A 16,578-nucleotide genomic window follows, 5' to 3' on the forward strand; every position below is an offset into this window, starting at 1 on the left:
ATCCAGGGTGTATTTGTTGAGTCACTTATTTGGTGAGATTTCTCCAATTGTTTCTCTAGTTGTTGATTAGCTCTAGTTTTAGCTAGAGAAGAACTTTGTATAACTATTATTTGATAGTGAAGATTTTTCTGGCGGCCCGTGGTTTTTTCCCTCTACACTGGAGGGTTTTCCACGTAAATCTTGGTGTGCTTTATTTTTCTGCGCATTTGATTATTGATTGTTGTCTATTGCTTCTGTATTGTTGTGATTATTGCTTCAGGCGCAACAGGAAGCACTTAGGAGGACACAAGAAGCCCTTTTTCCAGCAAGCTTCCTGCGCAACACATACTAATCTGATACAATTGCTTGTAAATTATTTCTCTGGTATAAGGAATATTAACCGTTTGATGGATAACTTTTTGGAACCATGTGATCAATCAAGTTTAGTCAGGGGATCAGGGGTAAAAGGGTGTTGGTTAATTATGAAAGCGATTAGGTTTAAGTTTTATCAGAAGCAAAGAAAGGTGGGAGGAATAAGGGAATATTCTAGGGGAACCAAATTCAGTAGGCCACCTTTGAAGACGCACTTACTACAACCAAAGAGAATATTCTGGGTATGGTTCACTCGGTTGGTTCTTTAATTTTACTTTCCGTGGCTGCTAAGCTTGAAGTTGTCCAAGCCCACCTTCTTCTGGTTCACATTTCGGAACAAGGACGCGTCAACAACACATTATTTTCCTGAAATTAATTGTTTTTTTGTTCTTGTTTTCATTGAATTGATGATCTGGAAAGCACAATGAAAGAAAAATCTAGGAATCAGCTCAATTTTAATGATTTTGTGTACCATTTTTTATGTTCTTACGAAAAGAAATAAAAATTTGAATTCTCCTATCAATAGATTATGCGCATGTTGGCAGGCAGAAATTTGTCACGTCTTACGTTTAACTCTCATTCAATTTCAATATTTTTGTTCTTTGTGTTATCCTGGCTTGCGTTGATGGTTTCCGAATTCTGATAATCCTGCATTTTAAAAAGTTGTTAAGGTGACAATAGATCCCACTCTTTCATGCGAGGTCTTTCCTATTCTTACTAAGTTGAATTTAAAAAAAAAAAAAAGAAGAAGAAGATTGACATAAGGGAACTAAACAATTATTCAATTGGAACAGGAATGAGACATTGTTTTTATATTCCTGATTATCATCCTGATCAAATTGATTGGTGGACACTAGTTATGTTCTTTTTAAAGTGGAATTTAATCCTCATTCGTCTTTGTACTTAGGAAACTAAACTCATAATATCCATTTAGTCTAAATGTTCAATTTAAGATTTAATTTTTAGATGATGCTCAATCAAGCTTTTACGTTTTATTTTATCTAAATCCAGGTCAAATATTTTTGAAATTGTTCAAATAAAAAAAATTTAACCTAAGTGAAAACGCATATAATAAAATAGCGTGATACATGGTATACTTGGTGGAGTGGCGAGCCGGACTTGTCATTGCAAAGCTGAGATGAAAAAAAGGGAAAATTATAATTTTGGGCATTCAACCCTAATAAATTAATAAAAAAAGCATGATTTTTACCTCTCCCTCACTTGTAAATAAAAAAGGGGTTTTAGGTTTTTTACCCAAATTATAATTCTGAAAAAGGTTTACATATTTTAAGGTGAAAACAAAATTGATACAAGGTGCCCGGAGACTATTATTTTCTTTCCATGAAAGCAAGAACCTCAAGGACTCGTGAACGTGGTGATCTGCCTTCTACTTTTGCTGCAAAAGGTCAATTTGACGCCAGACCTTAGCTAAGAAAATCAACGTCTGACAAACATATCTAGCCATTCATTTATTTGTTTATGTCTATTTTCATATTAAAAAGATATAAAATAAAAAAATATTATGTAAATTATATATTAATTTATTAATGATGAAATATATTTTTTTATTTTATTAATTTATTAAAATTTTAAAATATATTACTTTTATATTTTATATTTTTTTATATCATTTTTAAAAGTACTAGATATACTTATAAATGTTGTAAAGACGTGCCATAAGGACAATCCGTGTTAGAGCAGGCCATCTCAAATTCACGAGATTTTGATTTTTTTTTTTTTTTTCACCATTTCACTTTTCTCCTTTTTGTGGTTGTCAGCCAACTTTGGGACTTCTTTTTCCCTAAAGTCGTGGAGAATAAAATTGTTCTACCACCAAATAAAGAAGGAAAAACAAAGCCATCGATCATATCATGATTTTTTTTGGATCCCAGCAATATTGGCCTTTGTGTGATTTATTTATACTGAGATCTAGATTTTGCTGGATTTGTCTTGTTTAAATTTAATAATTTAAAATATGTTATAATAATATAATATAAAAATATAAAAATAAATACAATTTAAAATTTTAATAATTATTATATATAAATTTAGTAAAATTAAAAAATATATTTTATATTTTTATATCAATAAACATTATAATACATTATTTTTATATAAAATATAATATAAATATATAAATTTTAATATTTTATATTAGAAAATTACACTAATGGGGAAATTTATTTTCTTGTCAAAGACACACTCGTGATCTGATAATTAATACCCCCGACAAGGGTTAATAAAGAGGGCAACAACCTCCTGATTATCAATATTCAATGGAGAAGCTCCGAGCCCAATATTTGTTTTTGGATTTTTATTTTTTTTTTGCCAATCTGGAGCTTAAATACATAAAGAAGTCACAGTTTTGAAATAAAAAATATATATTAAAATTTCAATTTATATTTGTTAAATATTATTTTTTAAAGATGGTAACAAATTTAATTAAGCTGCGGAATCATATTAATTATCATTAAATTTTATAAAATAAAACTTAAATGTAAGGGTAATACTCAAAAACTAACATTTAATAAGAAACTCACTAAATATATGGTATATTAATGTTGATAATAATCAATTTAGAACAATTATCTTACTTCAAATTATGATCCACATTTTTTTAAAGAAAATACTATATATATACATATATATATATATAGTATGTCAAGTTTAAAATTAAACCCTCTTCTCTCTTGACCTTTTATATATACACCCAAAAAAACTGTTGATCACATTAGAAATCTATCCATGTTTGAATGAGAGATGAAAAAAATTATTGGAGGTCTTAATTTATATTTTAAAGTTCTAATTATCATGTTGAAGATGATTACCAATTTAGTACTCTGTTGAGTGAGAGTTTAGCATTTGTTTTATACTTTAACAATCTTTAGCCGAAAGGGATATATCATATATCATATATCATATATCATATATATATATATATATATATATATATATATATATATATAGGGAGAGGAGGGGTCAACTTACGTAATGTAATTTCTTTTAATTTTACACATTTTTTAATTATTAATTTTAATAAATTAAAAAGATGATATTAAACGATTTTTTTTCTATTTTTATTTGTCTCTCACCATTTAAATTTATTAAAATTAAGGGTTAAAAATATTTGTAAAATTAAAAAAGAATTACTTTGTAGAAGTTGATCCATCATATATAAATATATATATATATATATATGAGGAGCAATTTACACATGTAAAATTAAAAAAGTTTTATATATTTTTTAATTTTTGATTTTAATAGATTTAAGGGATAAAAAAAAAGGCAAAATTAGAAAAAAATTTATTTAATTTTATCTTTTGAATATATTAAAATAAATAATTAAAAAAAGTAAATCTGAAATATAATTATACTGTATAAATTAATCCTTCTCTCATATATAGATATATATAACACCTTTTAATGCCTAGTGACAATATTAGGTTTTATGCATGTATCCCACCTTCTTGGCAATGCACATCCATTTCATATATGATATAGATTTAGCTTTAGCTTAGGTCATTCCAAAAAGCTAAGTTCATCGACCCTAGTCTGATTCCGGCTCCGCACGTGAATTTTTTATGATATCGATTGTTATTAATATCTTTAATTTTTGCCAATAATTGCATAAATTATAATAACCAAAATATAAATTCAGATAACTTTTAAGGCAAAAAAAAAAAAAAAAACTTTAATTTCCTCTCTTTTTTTAATACACTAGATATTACTCAGCTATGTGAGGCCAAATTTCATTATTTTAAAACTTATTGGTACAGGACATGGGTGATATAAATGACATGTGATCATCTAGTCACGCTAAATCCAATCATCCAAAAACTAACCAAAAGCCAGGATTTATGGTTGTCACAAATTTGAAAATTGCGCAAAGGCTCAAACTTCTGTTTTCAGTCTTTTTCTTTATTTATTTCGTGTTCTTCTCTTTGAACTCCACCACTACGTTGTTGCCTACACTCAATCTATCTTCAACTTTTTTGGCCCAGAAAGCAATTTCTGAAACCAGCTGTTGAGTTTGATTCACATGGCAATTCATCAGGACGATATGGGTTTAATAAACCTTTTCTGCTCACTCTGCAGGTCTAAAGAAATTTATATTTCTGCAATGTGTCATTGTATTCTTCATATATATATTTATATATATATGTTTAGCATTTAAAAAGAAATTATCTATGATTATGCTAGTTGGTTGAATTGGTACTATTTGAATATTTCATTTGTAAGGTTTAAGTTTGAATCTTATCACTAACAAATTTTTTTATTGAGTAATCCAATGTAAATTTTCTTTGATACATGCGATTTCGTCCTAACGCTGGACTAGGGAAGCCTTTGCTCACCCTAAACTTTTTATGAAAAATATATATATCTATAGCTAGTGGTAACATTCTGAACAATCAAAAAGAGGTTAAGGAAAAAAAAATTGGGGAATTAGTTCTACAACAACTTTATCTCTCTCCTTTTCCATGCCTTTTCTAGCTATAATTAGAAATTCTGATTTTTTTTTTCCCTTGTTTCATTGGCAAGCAACTTGGAGTCTGATGTCTAAAGTTTTAACTTTTGTTTTTAATAAGGATTTATGATATCCTTTATATTGGCTAAAAGTTTTCAAAATTCAGCATGAAAAACTTTTCTTTATTATCATGAAAACCTCATACTCAATGATTAATTTAATTAGTTCATAAAACAACTTTAAGAGATGATATCTAATAAATTTATGATACGTTTGATATATAAAATTATAATAAGATAAGATAAATAAAATGATATTATGAATAAGATATGATTAAATAATATCATCATATCTTGTATTTAATATATGCAAAATTTATAATAAGATATTTTATTTATTAGTCAAAATTATTTTTTCTCAAAGTTTATATAATTTAAAATATTAATGTAATTTTTAAAGGTATAATAAGACATGTAAGTTTAATTTCATGAATTAAAAATAATTATTTTCACTTTGAGAGGATTAAATCTTCTTATCTTAAAAAGATAATTAATTTTTCTTATAATCTTATTAGTTTCTTTAAATACAAACCAAAAGTAATATAAAATTATTATTATCATACCCTATCTATCATCCTATTGACAAATACAATCTTAGTATTTAAATATCTTAACACTTACAATTTTTTTCTTTTATACTTACATTACGATCTTTTTTTAAGAAAAAAATTAACATGAGAACCTCCGTTTTAATATTGTCACTGTCACCATTACCATTTCTCTGGTTTTATATAAATCCAACCTTGACTAAATATGACGATATCATCCTTGTTAACTTACTGTATTTATGTTTAAAGTTTTGATCTTTAAGTTTCCAAGTAGAAAATTTTGTGACAACTTTGAACTTAGCCTAACAATTATTAAGACCTAAAAAGATTGAAATCTCCTTATATCTATGAACTCATCATGAGCTTGTATTTAAGCCCAATATCAAGGACTGGTGCAGCTTCCTCATTGATGGGTCGAATTAAATATCAGCTAAGCCCTAGGGTACTCATCAGTAAATTGTAATTAAGCCCATTAAATTGGTGCTTAAGAACCAACCAACAAAACCCAATGGTGAAATATCATACTCGAACCCGGCCCTTGAATGCCAACTGTGACTTGAGGTTGGGCTTTTTACAAGTTCTAAGTTCATCCCAAACATTTGAAATAATAATATAGTAATTGTATATTGAGAAAGGATAAATGTGGTTAATAAAATAAAAAATATAAATATTTATGCTTACGAAATTTGAACAAAATAAATTTTCACATTTATACAAGTATCAACAGATGTTTTATTTTAATGCAAATGGGAATGTATAAAAGAAATTAAATAATTGAGAAACATTTTTTGGTTTACCATTCAAATCATAGTCACGTATTCAAATTGAATAAAAAAAAAAAAAATTTTAACAATTCAGCCTTATTAATATAAAGTCCTTCTAACCTAATGGTATAGGGTAGATCAAAAGTTTCACTTTTTCTTATTATGTCTTTAAATTAATTTTGTTTAAATGTGTCACTAAATGACATTATAAATGCATTTCATTAGTGAATTCTCCATCTACTAATTCATACCCACATCACTTTTATTTTATTTGAAAAAGCTTACAAATCGCTTGTCAAATAAGAGACTGTGCAAGTTTTAAATCTGGATGCTTTTATATTTAATGATTAAGACCTTAAACCTTAATCACTTGTCAACTTTTATTAACCATGCCCATATCACTAAATAATACTAACTCCTCTTAAAAAAGAAACTCAACTTATCAAAATTGCTTATCTAAACAATAGATAAAATATAAGACTTATTTTTTTTAATGATTTTGAAAATGAAAAATTTGAACTTAAAAGTTTTTGGGCCTATTATTATTTTATTTTTTTAAAATATGATTGCAGTTTGAATTTTAAATATTTAATTTTAAAATTGGTTTCAATATTATTAAACAAATAATTTATTAATTTTTTTATAAAAAATACAACTCGAAGATAAAAAGTAATTACAAATAAACTTGATAATTTAAAATATAATATGATCATGCGATATAAATATGATACAAAAATAAGATACGAAAATAATATAATTTAAAATTATAAAAATAATTATATATGAATTTAATAAAATAAAAAAAATTATATTTTATATTAATACGAATTATAACACTTAATTTTTATATAAAATATGATATAAATATATAAATTTTAATATTTATATTATATAAATACATATATACGAATTATCAAAATTTAAAAGTGATTGGATTTTGTTTAAGTATACTCGGACATCTCTCTTTAAAAAAAAAAAAAAAACGTTTTTGAAGTTAAGCTCTATCACTAGAACTGCTTATAATTGGTTGCTGCTTTTTTTTTTTTACAAATTCATTTAAATCAATAAAAACATCAGAAGTCAAAGCATCCAATAAATTAAAAAACATCTTATCAAAATTTATAATCAACAAACAAAGATCAAACGTTTTTTTAGTTCATGCAAGCTCCATTCAACCTCCTAACAAAAGAAATCATTACATGCTAAAAAAAAAGTATGCTCCACTCATCAACCTCTTACCTCATCTCTCACCGTCCGATCACTTGACTTCTCAACCTCTTCAATCAAACGGTCCCAAAACTCACCAGAAGCTATAAAGCCAGTGACAACAATGTCATGTCACAGGCCTTTACAATTCATAATCTCACGCTCCCGCAACGTCACCCGCACCCTCCTCGAATTATACGGCGCCTCTTAACCCAATCAAAACTAACAGTCAAATAGAAAAAAGTCACCGCATGTGACTTTATCATACACTTAAAAACTATAAAATAGAGAAAAAAAAAACTGACATTATTGAGAGAGAACTAGACAATAGAGCAAAGAGAGAGAGTTTTTTTTTTTGTTTTTTTTAATTCTACTCAGTCATGTCAATCCTCTTATAAGAAATCTGAAAATCCCAAATTTCTCCTCCCAAGAGAGAGAGAGAGAGAGAGAGAGAAGAAAAGTTTTTATTTTTATATAATTTTTTTTAAGAAGGAGGAGAAAAATCGGCGTCTGTTTTTTGTTTTTTCTTCGGGCTATTATCAATGGTTGAATTATAGAATTCGGAACAATATTTCATTTTTTCCCCTTTCGAATTTAAGAAGGAATAAAAAGGAAAAAACTAACTGAAGATGCGATCTTAGATTTGATTCTGGGAGTGTGGTGAAATCTAGGCCGTTAGATTTTCCATTTTTCGATTGGTTATCAGACAGTGAAAAATACAGGCAGAGACAAACCAAAAAAGAGAGGGAGAGAAATGAGCGGAGGCGATGAGGTGGTCGCAGCTCCGGTGGGCCCGCCACAGCCGCTGGATTGGAAATTCTCTCAGGTATTTGGTGAACGAACCGCTGGAGAAGAAGTTCAAGAAGGTAAATTTTTATTCTTTTTGGATCCAATTGGTAATTTGTTGGTTCTATTGGAATTAGGGCTTATCTTGGTGTTTTGGATCTATTTGGGATCGTGAGTTATTGAATAATGGTTGTTAAGGTTAATGGGTATGAGAAAAAAGCTGTGACTTTTTTTTGGGGGTGCTTTTGGCTTTGATCTGGGAAAAATAGTGGGTTTGTTTCCAAATAATGCTTTGAATCATTTATGCGTAGTAGTTTCGTTAGGAAAAAAAAGTAGTGTGGAAGTGAACCTGATGAAGTTAGTGATGGTGCATGCACAAAAAATTGTGCCTTTTCTTTTCTTTTTCTTTTTTTGTAGTGTTGAATTAATGGCAGTGGTTTGGATCTTAATTATTTTTTATAGCTATTTTATTTGTTGTGCGGATTTTAAGTGAATGGCAATTGATTAATAGTATTTAGAATTGAATTGAAATTGGAATCTGCGTATCATCATTCTATTAGGATGGAGATAGACTATTTTTCAGGAGTTTATGTTACTTTAAGTCTTAACCCATGGGTGGATGACAACATTGAAGTGCCATGGCTTTCCTAGTTGTATGGTGGGGGTTAAAAAACAGCTACATTTTACAGATTCCTGGGTTTACTTGGTGATGGTTTATTTCAAATACGAATGGGTTATATTATGGAAAACTTCCTAGTAAATGGGACAGGCAGAAAGCAGGTTAGATTACGAGTGGAATGGTTTAAGAGTGTATGATGCTTCTATGGAAGATATAGCTTAGTGATTGGTAGATATTGGACCTTTTAGATACTCAGTTCAATTCATATTGTGCAGTTCAGTAAGTCAATAGTGAAACTTGGCTTAACAAGTTGAGTTCAATCCTTTATAAGGTGGGTAAACATCAAAATATGTGACTACTACTGAAACAGATGGACAGAGACTTAGTTGCTGATGAAAAAAATGATAGAACCAGCTTGGTGATGCTTGGTTTGATGACACTATAAGTACTCGCTAGATGATAAGAATGGAAAGTTTGAGGTAGAAACTTCAGACGATGGTTGGATGCTTACATTGATAACATCCTAATGAGCTAATGACTAAGAAAAGTAATGAGTCTGTGAAAGCTTGAAATAGAAATATGGAGAACAAGATATTAGGAAGTTGCCTAAGAACTAAGATGGCTCATTGATGTATGATAAAAACCAATAACGTTTAAGAACATAATGATTCAAGGAGCAATGAGTTAAGAAGACATCTAAAGTGAATTCTCGATGATACTAAACAAGAGAGTTCCTTATTTGTTGGAGGAAATAGCCATAATAGACCTTTTGATTTTGTCTTTAAGACTAATCAGTTTATATTGAAAGTCCTTTCTAGCTAATTATTGAAAAATAACTGAGAAAAGTATGGTTGTGATTATATGGCTTCTTTAATTGTGGATTTTTGGACAGAGATTAGGTGGAGAATTTGGATGTCTGGTATGGATGTCTTTTTGCTTCTAGAAAAGCTAGTTAGGTCAGATCTTGCTGCCTTTATGCATATCTTTACTAAGGATTTTGTCTTTGATGCAGTTTGCACGCATGAATAGCAGTATGCAAAGGTCATGCATGGCAATAAGTTCAGTTGGATTCAGTGAGATATGGATTTCTTTCAGAAACATTTGTGTTGGAATTGCTAATTATTTTCTGTAAACAATAACACAAAATTTAGCTAAATACTGCAAAATTTTATTTTGAGTTCTGGAAAGCATTAAATGATAGAGTCTCTGGCAAGGATTTTTTTGGAAAGGAACCATCTTGGACTTTGTGATACTTTTAGAGCTTGTCATTCACTGTGTAGTTGTTGTCTTTGTATTCATCTTGTCTCTTCAAATTAAGCTTGTTGTTGCTGCACTTTTTTCTTAAGATTGCCAGGTAATAGTGATGCAAGGGTGACAAGAATGTGCATTACAATGGCTGTGGATTATTCTTGGTAGAATATGTCAGATAATATTGTATCAAATTGTAACCTTTTCTATTTTTCTCCAAAAGAAAGATGTAGTGTAGAAAACAAAGATTATGTCAAGAGACTGAGAGTTGTAATTTATCAATAGAAAGAAAAAAAGATTTAGGCTTCTTCCCAAGCAATGCAGTTTCTATATAGAAAGCTAGATAATCTTGACAAAATTTTTCCATTACTCTTACTGGCAGTACAATTGTATTTTCTTAAGAATTTTTGTTTCCTCTTGCAGTTGATATTATTTCAGCAATTGAATTTGATAAAACTGGGGATCATCTTGCCACTGGTGACCGTGGGGGCCGTGTTGTTCTCTTTGAGAGGACAGATACAAAGGATGTGGGTTCTGCTACCTTCACTGATGTTAATGTATTACCTGAGTGTTTTTCTTGGATTGTAACTTTATAATAACTTATTTTACTACTATTTGTAGCCTGGTTTGTCAAGAAGGGATCTGGAGAGAATGGATTATCCAGTTAGTCGGCATCCCGAGTTTCGTTACAAGACTGAGTTCCAGAGCCATGAGCCTGAGGTGCTCTATCATTGCTTTTGATGTAATAATACATGCACATTCGCACATGCACACATGCACAAAAACACCTGTTTCCCACTGGGCTTGAATTTTTTGCTTTATATTTGTCTGGTTTTATTTTGTTATTATTATTTTTTTTCAGTTTGACTATCTCAAGAGCTTGGAAATAGAGGAAAAAATCAACAAAATCAGATGGTGCCAAACAGCCAATGGTGCCCTGTTTCTCCTTTCCACCAATGATAAAACCATCAAGTTTTGGAAGGTAGGAAGGAAATTTGTGCTATAAATCCCTCTTAATTATATGTCTTTCAGTTTGATTGTAGATTGTCCATGTGAACACTTTGTTTGCAATAAGTAGTGGTTGGTATTTTAGTACATTCATGCATTTATAATGGAATGTGTTCTGTAAAACCACTGCCAATAGTAGTGGTGCATAGATAGAATGGTCAATAAAATACTTCCTATGAAATGGTTAGGCAACATGCTTGGTAATATTTCTCATTTTATTCGTCCATTCTTCTAACCATTTGTGTTAAGCATATTTCATTATTGATATTATGATTTGTGGATAGCTCTGTCCTTGCCATTTTACCCACTTATTTGTCTGCTATCTGGCTGAGGGTTCAACAGGTACAAGAAAAGAAGGTCAAGAAAATTTCTGACATGAATTTGGACCCATCAAAAACTGTAGGAAATGGGTGCATTGCTAGTTCAAGCAATTCAAGTTGCCCCAAACCTTGTCTTGCTAATGGAGGCTCCTCTGACAGATCCTGCAACTATTTTGGCAATGACTTTTCTTTCCCACCAGGAGGCCTTCCATCATTGCGTTTACCTGTGGTAGTTGTACTCTGCACAATCATTTTATTTTCTTGCCGTGATTAAGTTTTAGGCTAAAACTTAAATACTTTTTTAGCTATGTGAATTTTAATAGGCTCAAGGCTAGGGAGAGTGATAAAAACATTTTAAAGCTTAATAGAATTTGCAAGGTAAGGTGATGAACTTCTTTGTAGCAGTAGATGCGACCAAGGTGCAGTACTTCAACTAGGTATAGGACTTCCTCTCTGATGCCTAACTGAATAAGGGGCAAAGCCCATGATTCTCTGTCCCTTTTTTGGTGGTGAAGGTGCAGGAGATTGAATATTCAGCCTTTATGTTATCTTTTTGTGTCATTTCTTATAAACATGCACTTCTAGGTATTTATTTCAAATATACTGTTAGATTTAAGATTCTATCCTCTTATTTACTATGATCTAAGAATCTGCCACTTTCTGCTCTGCGTCTTTCGGGATGACTGGGCGTTGGCAACCATAAGTGGCACAAGTCCTTGGAAGACCACTTTGTTGTTCTGTCTCCTTTTCCTTTTTCTTTTTCTTTTTTTTTTTATTTTTTGGGCTGGGGGTTGGGGTTTGTGAGTGTTAGGATTTTGTTGAATAATCATGAACTTACTTTATTGTCTGGAGGCTTCTTGGTCTTTTGCTCCACAATAACCTTTAATCTTTACTATATCTAGGTAACAAGTCAGGAGACCAGCTTAGTGGCTAGATGTCGAAGAGTATATGCCCATGCTCATGATTACCACATCAATTCTATTTCAAATAACAGGTAGCTACTCTCTTTTATTTTTATTACAATTTTATTGTGCTTTGACTTCCTATATTTGGATTTATTTTAAAACCAATTGGAAAGAGGAAATATGATTTTTTTCCTGGATGATATATAGTTGAAACCATGCATCTTAGTTTTTTCTTCTCTAATGGAAGAAAAGCCATCATCACCTGAGACTTGAATGCCCTTATAATGAGTTTCAGTCTGATAATTGCTTAACCTCCATGTGTTGTATTTTTTGTTGATTTATTTTGTCCTTTGCAGTATCATTCTGAGGTGTCTCCTGAGAAAGTGATGTTATCTAGTTTTAGATTCTAGATTGGAGTAGAAAGTTAAACCCGACATGATTGTAGATTGTTATAATGTTATGTCCAAGCAAGAAGCTGTAATTGTGAAATGATCTCTGAGGATATTGTTCATGCTTTAGAAATGAAAGGCTGATTAATAATCTTGAGAAAACTGGAGAACTTCTAAACTACAGGATGTAAATGTTATGAATGCGTTTTCTTTAGGAATTATCTCTTTTTTAGGCCTCTGAACCATCACATTCTCATTTTGCATGAGAATGTGGTAAGTTGGCTCTTTCAACTGAACGTGCTTTATGCCATGTAACCCTTGAATCATTAGAGTTTTTAGCTCCTACTAAATATTTGAATCTAGAAGGAATCATCTTTTATTGCAGAATTATCTAGTACTTGTCTTGAATTTGGATTGTCTGCACTCCATGTTTTCTGTGCTTTTGTTATTCTTATTCATGTAATTTGTTTGGAAATCCTTATAGTGTTATTTAAGCCTCTTGACATTCAGGCTTGTCTGCAATTTATATTTTGTTGGATTATAGAAGTTATGCTGTTGTATGAGAAGCGTATGTGTGTTTGAATACACTTTTACACATTACTTTGCTTTTCATCATTAGCTTGATTTAACAGAATACTCTCTCTCTCTCTCTTATATTTCCTAGTGATGGCGAAACTTTTATATCAGCTGATGATCTGCGTATAAATCTTTGGAACTTGGAAATTAGCAATCAAAGTTTCAATATTGTTGATGTAAAGCCTGCAAATATGGAGGATCTAACTGGTAAGCCTCTTAGTGTACTTTACTGTGCAGCTTTTACTACTTAAAGTATTTGCACCTTCAGTGCTGTTTAATAAATTCGTGAAAGTATGAAGCCACTGTCAATGACCCTTAAGGTTACTTGTTTGTCCGGAGATTGTTTTAATTTCCCTAGGTTTGTTCAACCATAATCTTTGTAGAGGGCTGAGCAATTGTTATGTCTATCTTTGCAGAGGTTATAACATCAGCAGAGTTTCACCCTACCCACTGTAATATGTTAGCATATAGTAGTTCAAAGGGCTCAATTCGCCTCATTGATTTGCGGCGGTCAGCTTTATGCGATTCTCACTCCAAATTGTAAGTGTTTTTCCTTTTTCCTTTCTTTTGCTGAATTTACTTACATTTCCACTTAAATAAATGCTATAGATCCTGATATGTGTGGGTATATGTGCTATTTGCTTTCAGTATCTTTTCAGAATAATGAGTGCTATTCTATGCCAACAGGTTTGAGGAACCAGAGGCACCTGGTTCCAGATCATTTTTTACAGAGATAATTGCCTCAATCTCAGATATTAAATTTGCAAAGGATGGAAGATATATACTTAGCCGTGATTACATGACTATTAAGGTTTTGACTTTGTTGCTTTTTTTTTTTTTTTGGTTTGCTTTGTTTTCTTTTTTCTTCTTTTTGCTATTGATATATATATATATATATATATATATAATTATATTTTGCATTGCATGAGCATCACATTATGTATGCAATTTTCCTTAAGCATGCTGCAGTGACTTTATATGCCATTTAATCCCTACTTAATTATCTGTCAGCTTATTCAGTAAGACATTGAAAGATTTCATTGCAATTGTTATGATGTATTGTGCAGAAAGCATGAAGTCTAATGACTCTTCACTGCAAATATCTGTCTGATAAAGATTCTAGTTTGTAAACATTTAACACAAAGTAATTAAAATAGAAACAACAATTTGGTTTGTTTGCATCTTGGCTAGGATGCAGGCAGTCAAACAATTTTGTTTATCTTGTAGAGAGCTTATCATGAAGACGTGAAAAAGGTGGGGGTGAGGTTAAATGTTATGATAGCTTCTATTCGGTAATTGAGCATGAATACACAAGTTAAACAATTTAAAGTAAATTGCTGCTTGTGATTTCCTTCCCCTTCTCTATCTGAATCAATCACATGCCATTTTGTTTCTTTTTTTTTTTTTTTTTAAATCTTTGAACACACTTCATGTGAATCCCTCAATATTATTATTTTCAAAAAATTATCTGGCTTCTTTTGTTAAAATATCTCCAAAGTTCCTACTTTCTTTCAGCTCTAGGACTTCCAATGGTGGTTTTAAACTTGATTATTTATCTTGTTCTTGATATCATGGGCATTTGTTGTTTCCTTGTTTCATGGGATCTTAGGACATGTCATCTAACTTGTTTAGATATCACTTGGTTGTCAGTTGTGGGACATCAATATGGATTCAGGTCCAGTTGCAACATTCCAGGTTCATGAATATTTAAGACCCAAGGTAAGGTTTCTATCTTCTGAAAGAGATGAAATTAATCATATCCGGTTTCTTCTATGTCAGCTGATTATGGCATTCTTTAATTGTTTCAGCTGTGTGACTTGTATGAAAATGATTCAATCTTTGACAAATTTGAGTGTTGCCTAAGTGGTGATGGATTGCGAGTGGCAACAGGTTCCTACAGGTTTGTTTTTGAGCAAAAAAGTCTGTTAACAAACTTTTTTTTGTTGTTATTGTTGTTGTTGTTGTCATTATATTCTTCCATGTATCATAATATATATTTCACCTGTGATCACAGCAATCTATTCCGTGTATTTGGTTGTGCGCCTGGAAGCACTGAAGCGACAACTTTGGAAGCCAGTAAAAATCCAATAAGGTAAAATTCGCTCAAGCAGAGTAAAAGATAAAGAGCGCTGTGAATTATGATTTCTGTAATGATGTTAGTTATAAACATCTATGTCTTTTCAGGAGACAAGTTCAGACTCCCTCAAGGCCTTCCAGATCCCTAAGCAGTATAACACGTGTTGTCAGACGAGGTAGTGATTGGTGTTCTTTGTTTCCTTTTAATTCCTGTTAACTTTTTATTAGTTTCTTGCTGGACTCCTTGGGCTGCAGTTGGAGGGAGTTAAATGAATTCTTTCAGTTCCTGATTCGTACTCAAAAGCTTTTATTTTGGTGAATGAATTTGTCATAACAGGAGCAGAAACCCCTGGAGTAGACGCAAATGGAAATTCTTTAGATTTCACAACAAAGTTGCTGCACCTAGCATGGCACCCAGCGGAAAACTCAATTGCCTGTGCTGCTGCAAACAGCTTATACATGTACTATGCATAAAGATGATCCAATAAGAAGTGTGTTTGCTTGGTTCACTTCTTTGGGTTGCTGATGGCAAAAGCTCCTTTTTCCTGCCAAATCAGTGAGTTAAAGGCTACATTTATTCTCACGCTTCCGGTGCACCTAAATTCCCTAGCACATGCTATAGTATAAGGTCGAGAAATGGCTGTCACAGATCCACGGGGAAGCAACCTGTCTTTGTTCCCGGGCGGGCAGCTTGATTTTCTTTTCCTCTTACCAAACCCCAAAAATCCCTTTTGCCTCTTCTTTTCTTCCCTTTTAACCCCTCCCCTATCTTCTTCTGAAATAGAAGATGGAGTAATGTTTCTAGATTAGTGTTGGGTTGAAGTTAGCACAAAATGTGATTGTAGCTCTCCTACAACAAAACTAAGGGATGTTCATTACCTGCCACTAGGTTTAAGGTAAATGTAGTTTTTGTTTTTTTTTTTGCTCAAAATCTTGGTGGGAAGGAGCTGTTGAAACTTGCAGTGCATCAATTTTTTTATTGATTCTTTTGTCATGTTTGGAATTTCAACCTCTTAAGTCTAAGATAAATGTATTTTTTTTTTCTTCTCTTCTCAATTGATTTTTGTCACCAGGTTTGCCAAGTGACTTTTGAGTTTTGAATCCAAATACCAAACCTAAAAGATTTGTTGCAAATTACAACTAGGATGATGTTTCTCTTCTTGTTCCGCCCTTTAGTTTCCTTTATCTTTATTACTTTATCAAATCCTTTGGGTAAAACAATGTAGCTTGGATTGGGCTTGGGCGCTAGGTAATATTT

At 31.2% G+C, this 16,578-nt stretch overlaps 1 protein-coding gene across 10 annotated transcripts; it reads left to right on the forward strand.

Annotated features, from left to right (window-relative positions):
* Window positions 1-7,704: 7,704 nt before the first annotated feature.
* On the forward strand, window positions 7,705-16,376 carry LOC111280373 (serine/threonine protein phosphatase 2A 55 kDa regulatory subunit B beta isoform-like). 10 transcript variants are annotated; one of them, XM_022867697.2, is made up of 15 exons: window positions 7,705-8,259; window positions 9,811-9,871; window positions 10,470-10,573; window positions 10,668-10,766; window positions 10,909-11,028; window positions 11,397-11,606; window positions 12,277-12,368; window positions 13,333-13,451; window positions 13,661-13,784; window positions 13,932-14,055; window positions 14,895-14,963; window positions 15,053-15,144; window positions 15,259-15,336; window positions 15,429-15,496; window positions 15,658-16,376. In XM_022867697.2, the coding sequence occupies exons 1-15, from the start codon at window positions 8,161-8,163 to the stop codon at window positions 15,792-15,794; spliced, it is 1,596 nt and encodes a 531-aa protein (XP_022723432.2). In that variant the 5' UTR covers window positions 7,705-8,160; the 3' UTR covers window positions 15,795-16,376. The 10 variants fall into 10 exon arrangements, with proteins under 10 accessions (XP_022723432.2, XP_022723433.2, XP_022723434.2 ...); XM_022867694.2 differs by having other exon boundaries at window positions 7,884-8,259; window positions 14,877-14,963; XM_022867696.2 differs by having other exon boundaries at window positions 7,884-8,259; window positions 11,397-11,603; window positions 14,877-14,963.
* Window positions 16,377-16,578: the final 202 nt, after the last annotated feature.

This window comes from Durio zibethinus, chromosome 28, assembly GCF_047325235.1.
Source record: "Durio zibethinus cultivar Kanyao isolate XHJ-2024 chromosome 28, ASM4732523v1, whole genome shotgun sequence".
Taxonomy (NCBI): Eukaryota; Viridiplantae; Streptophyta; class Magnoliopsida; order Malvales; family Malvaceae; genus Durio; species Durio zibethinus.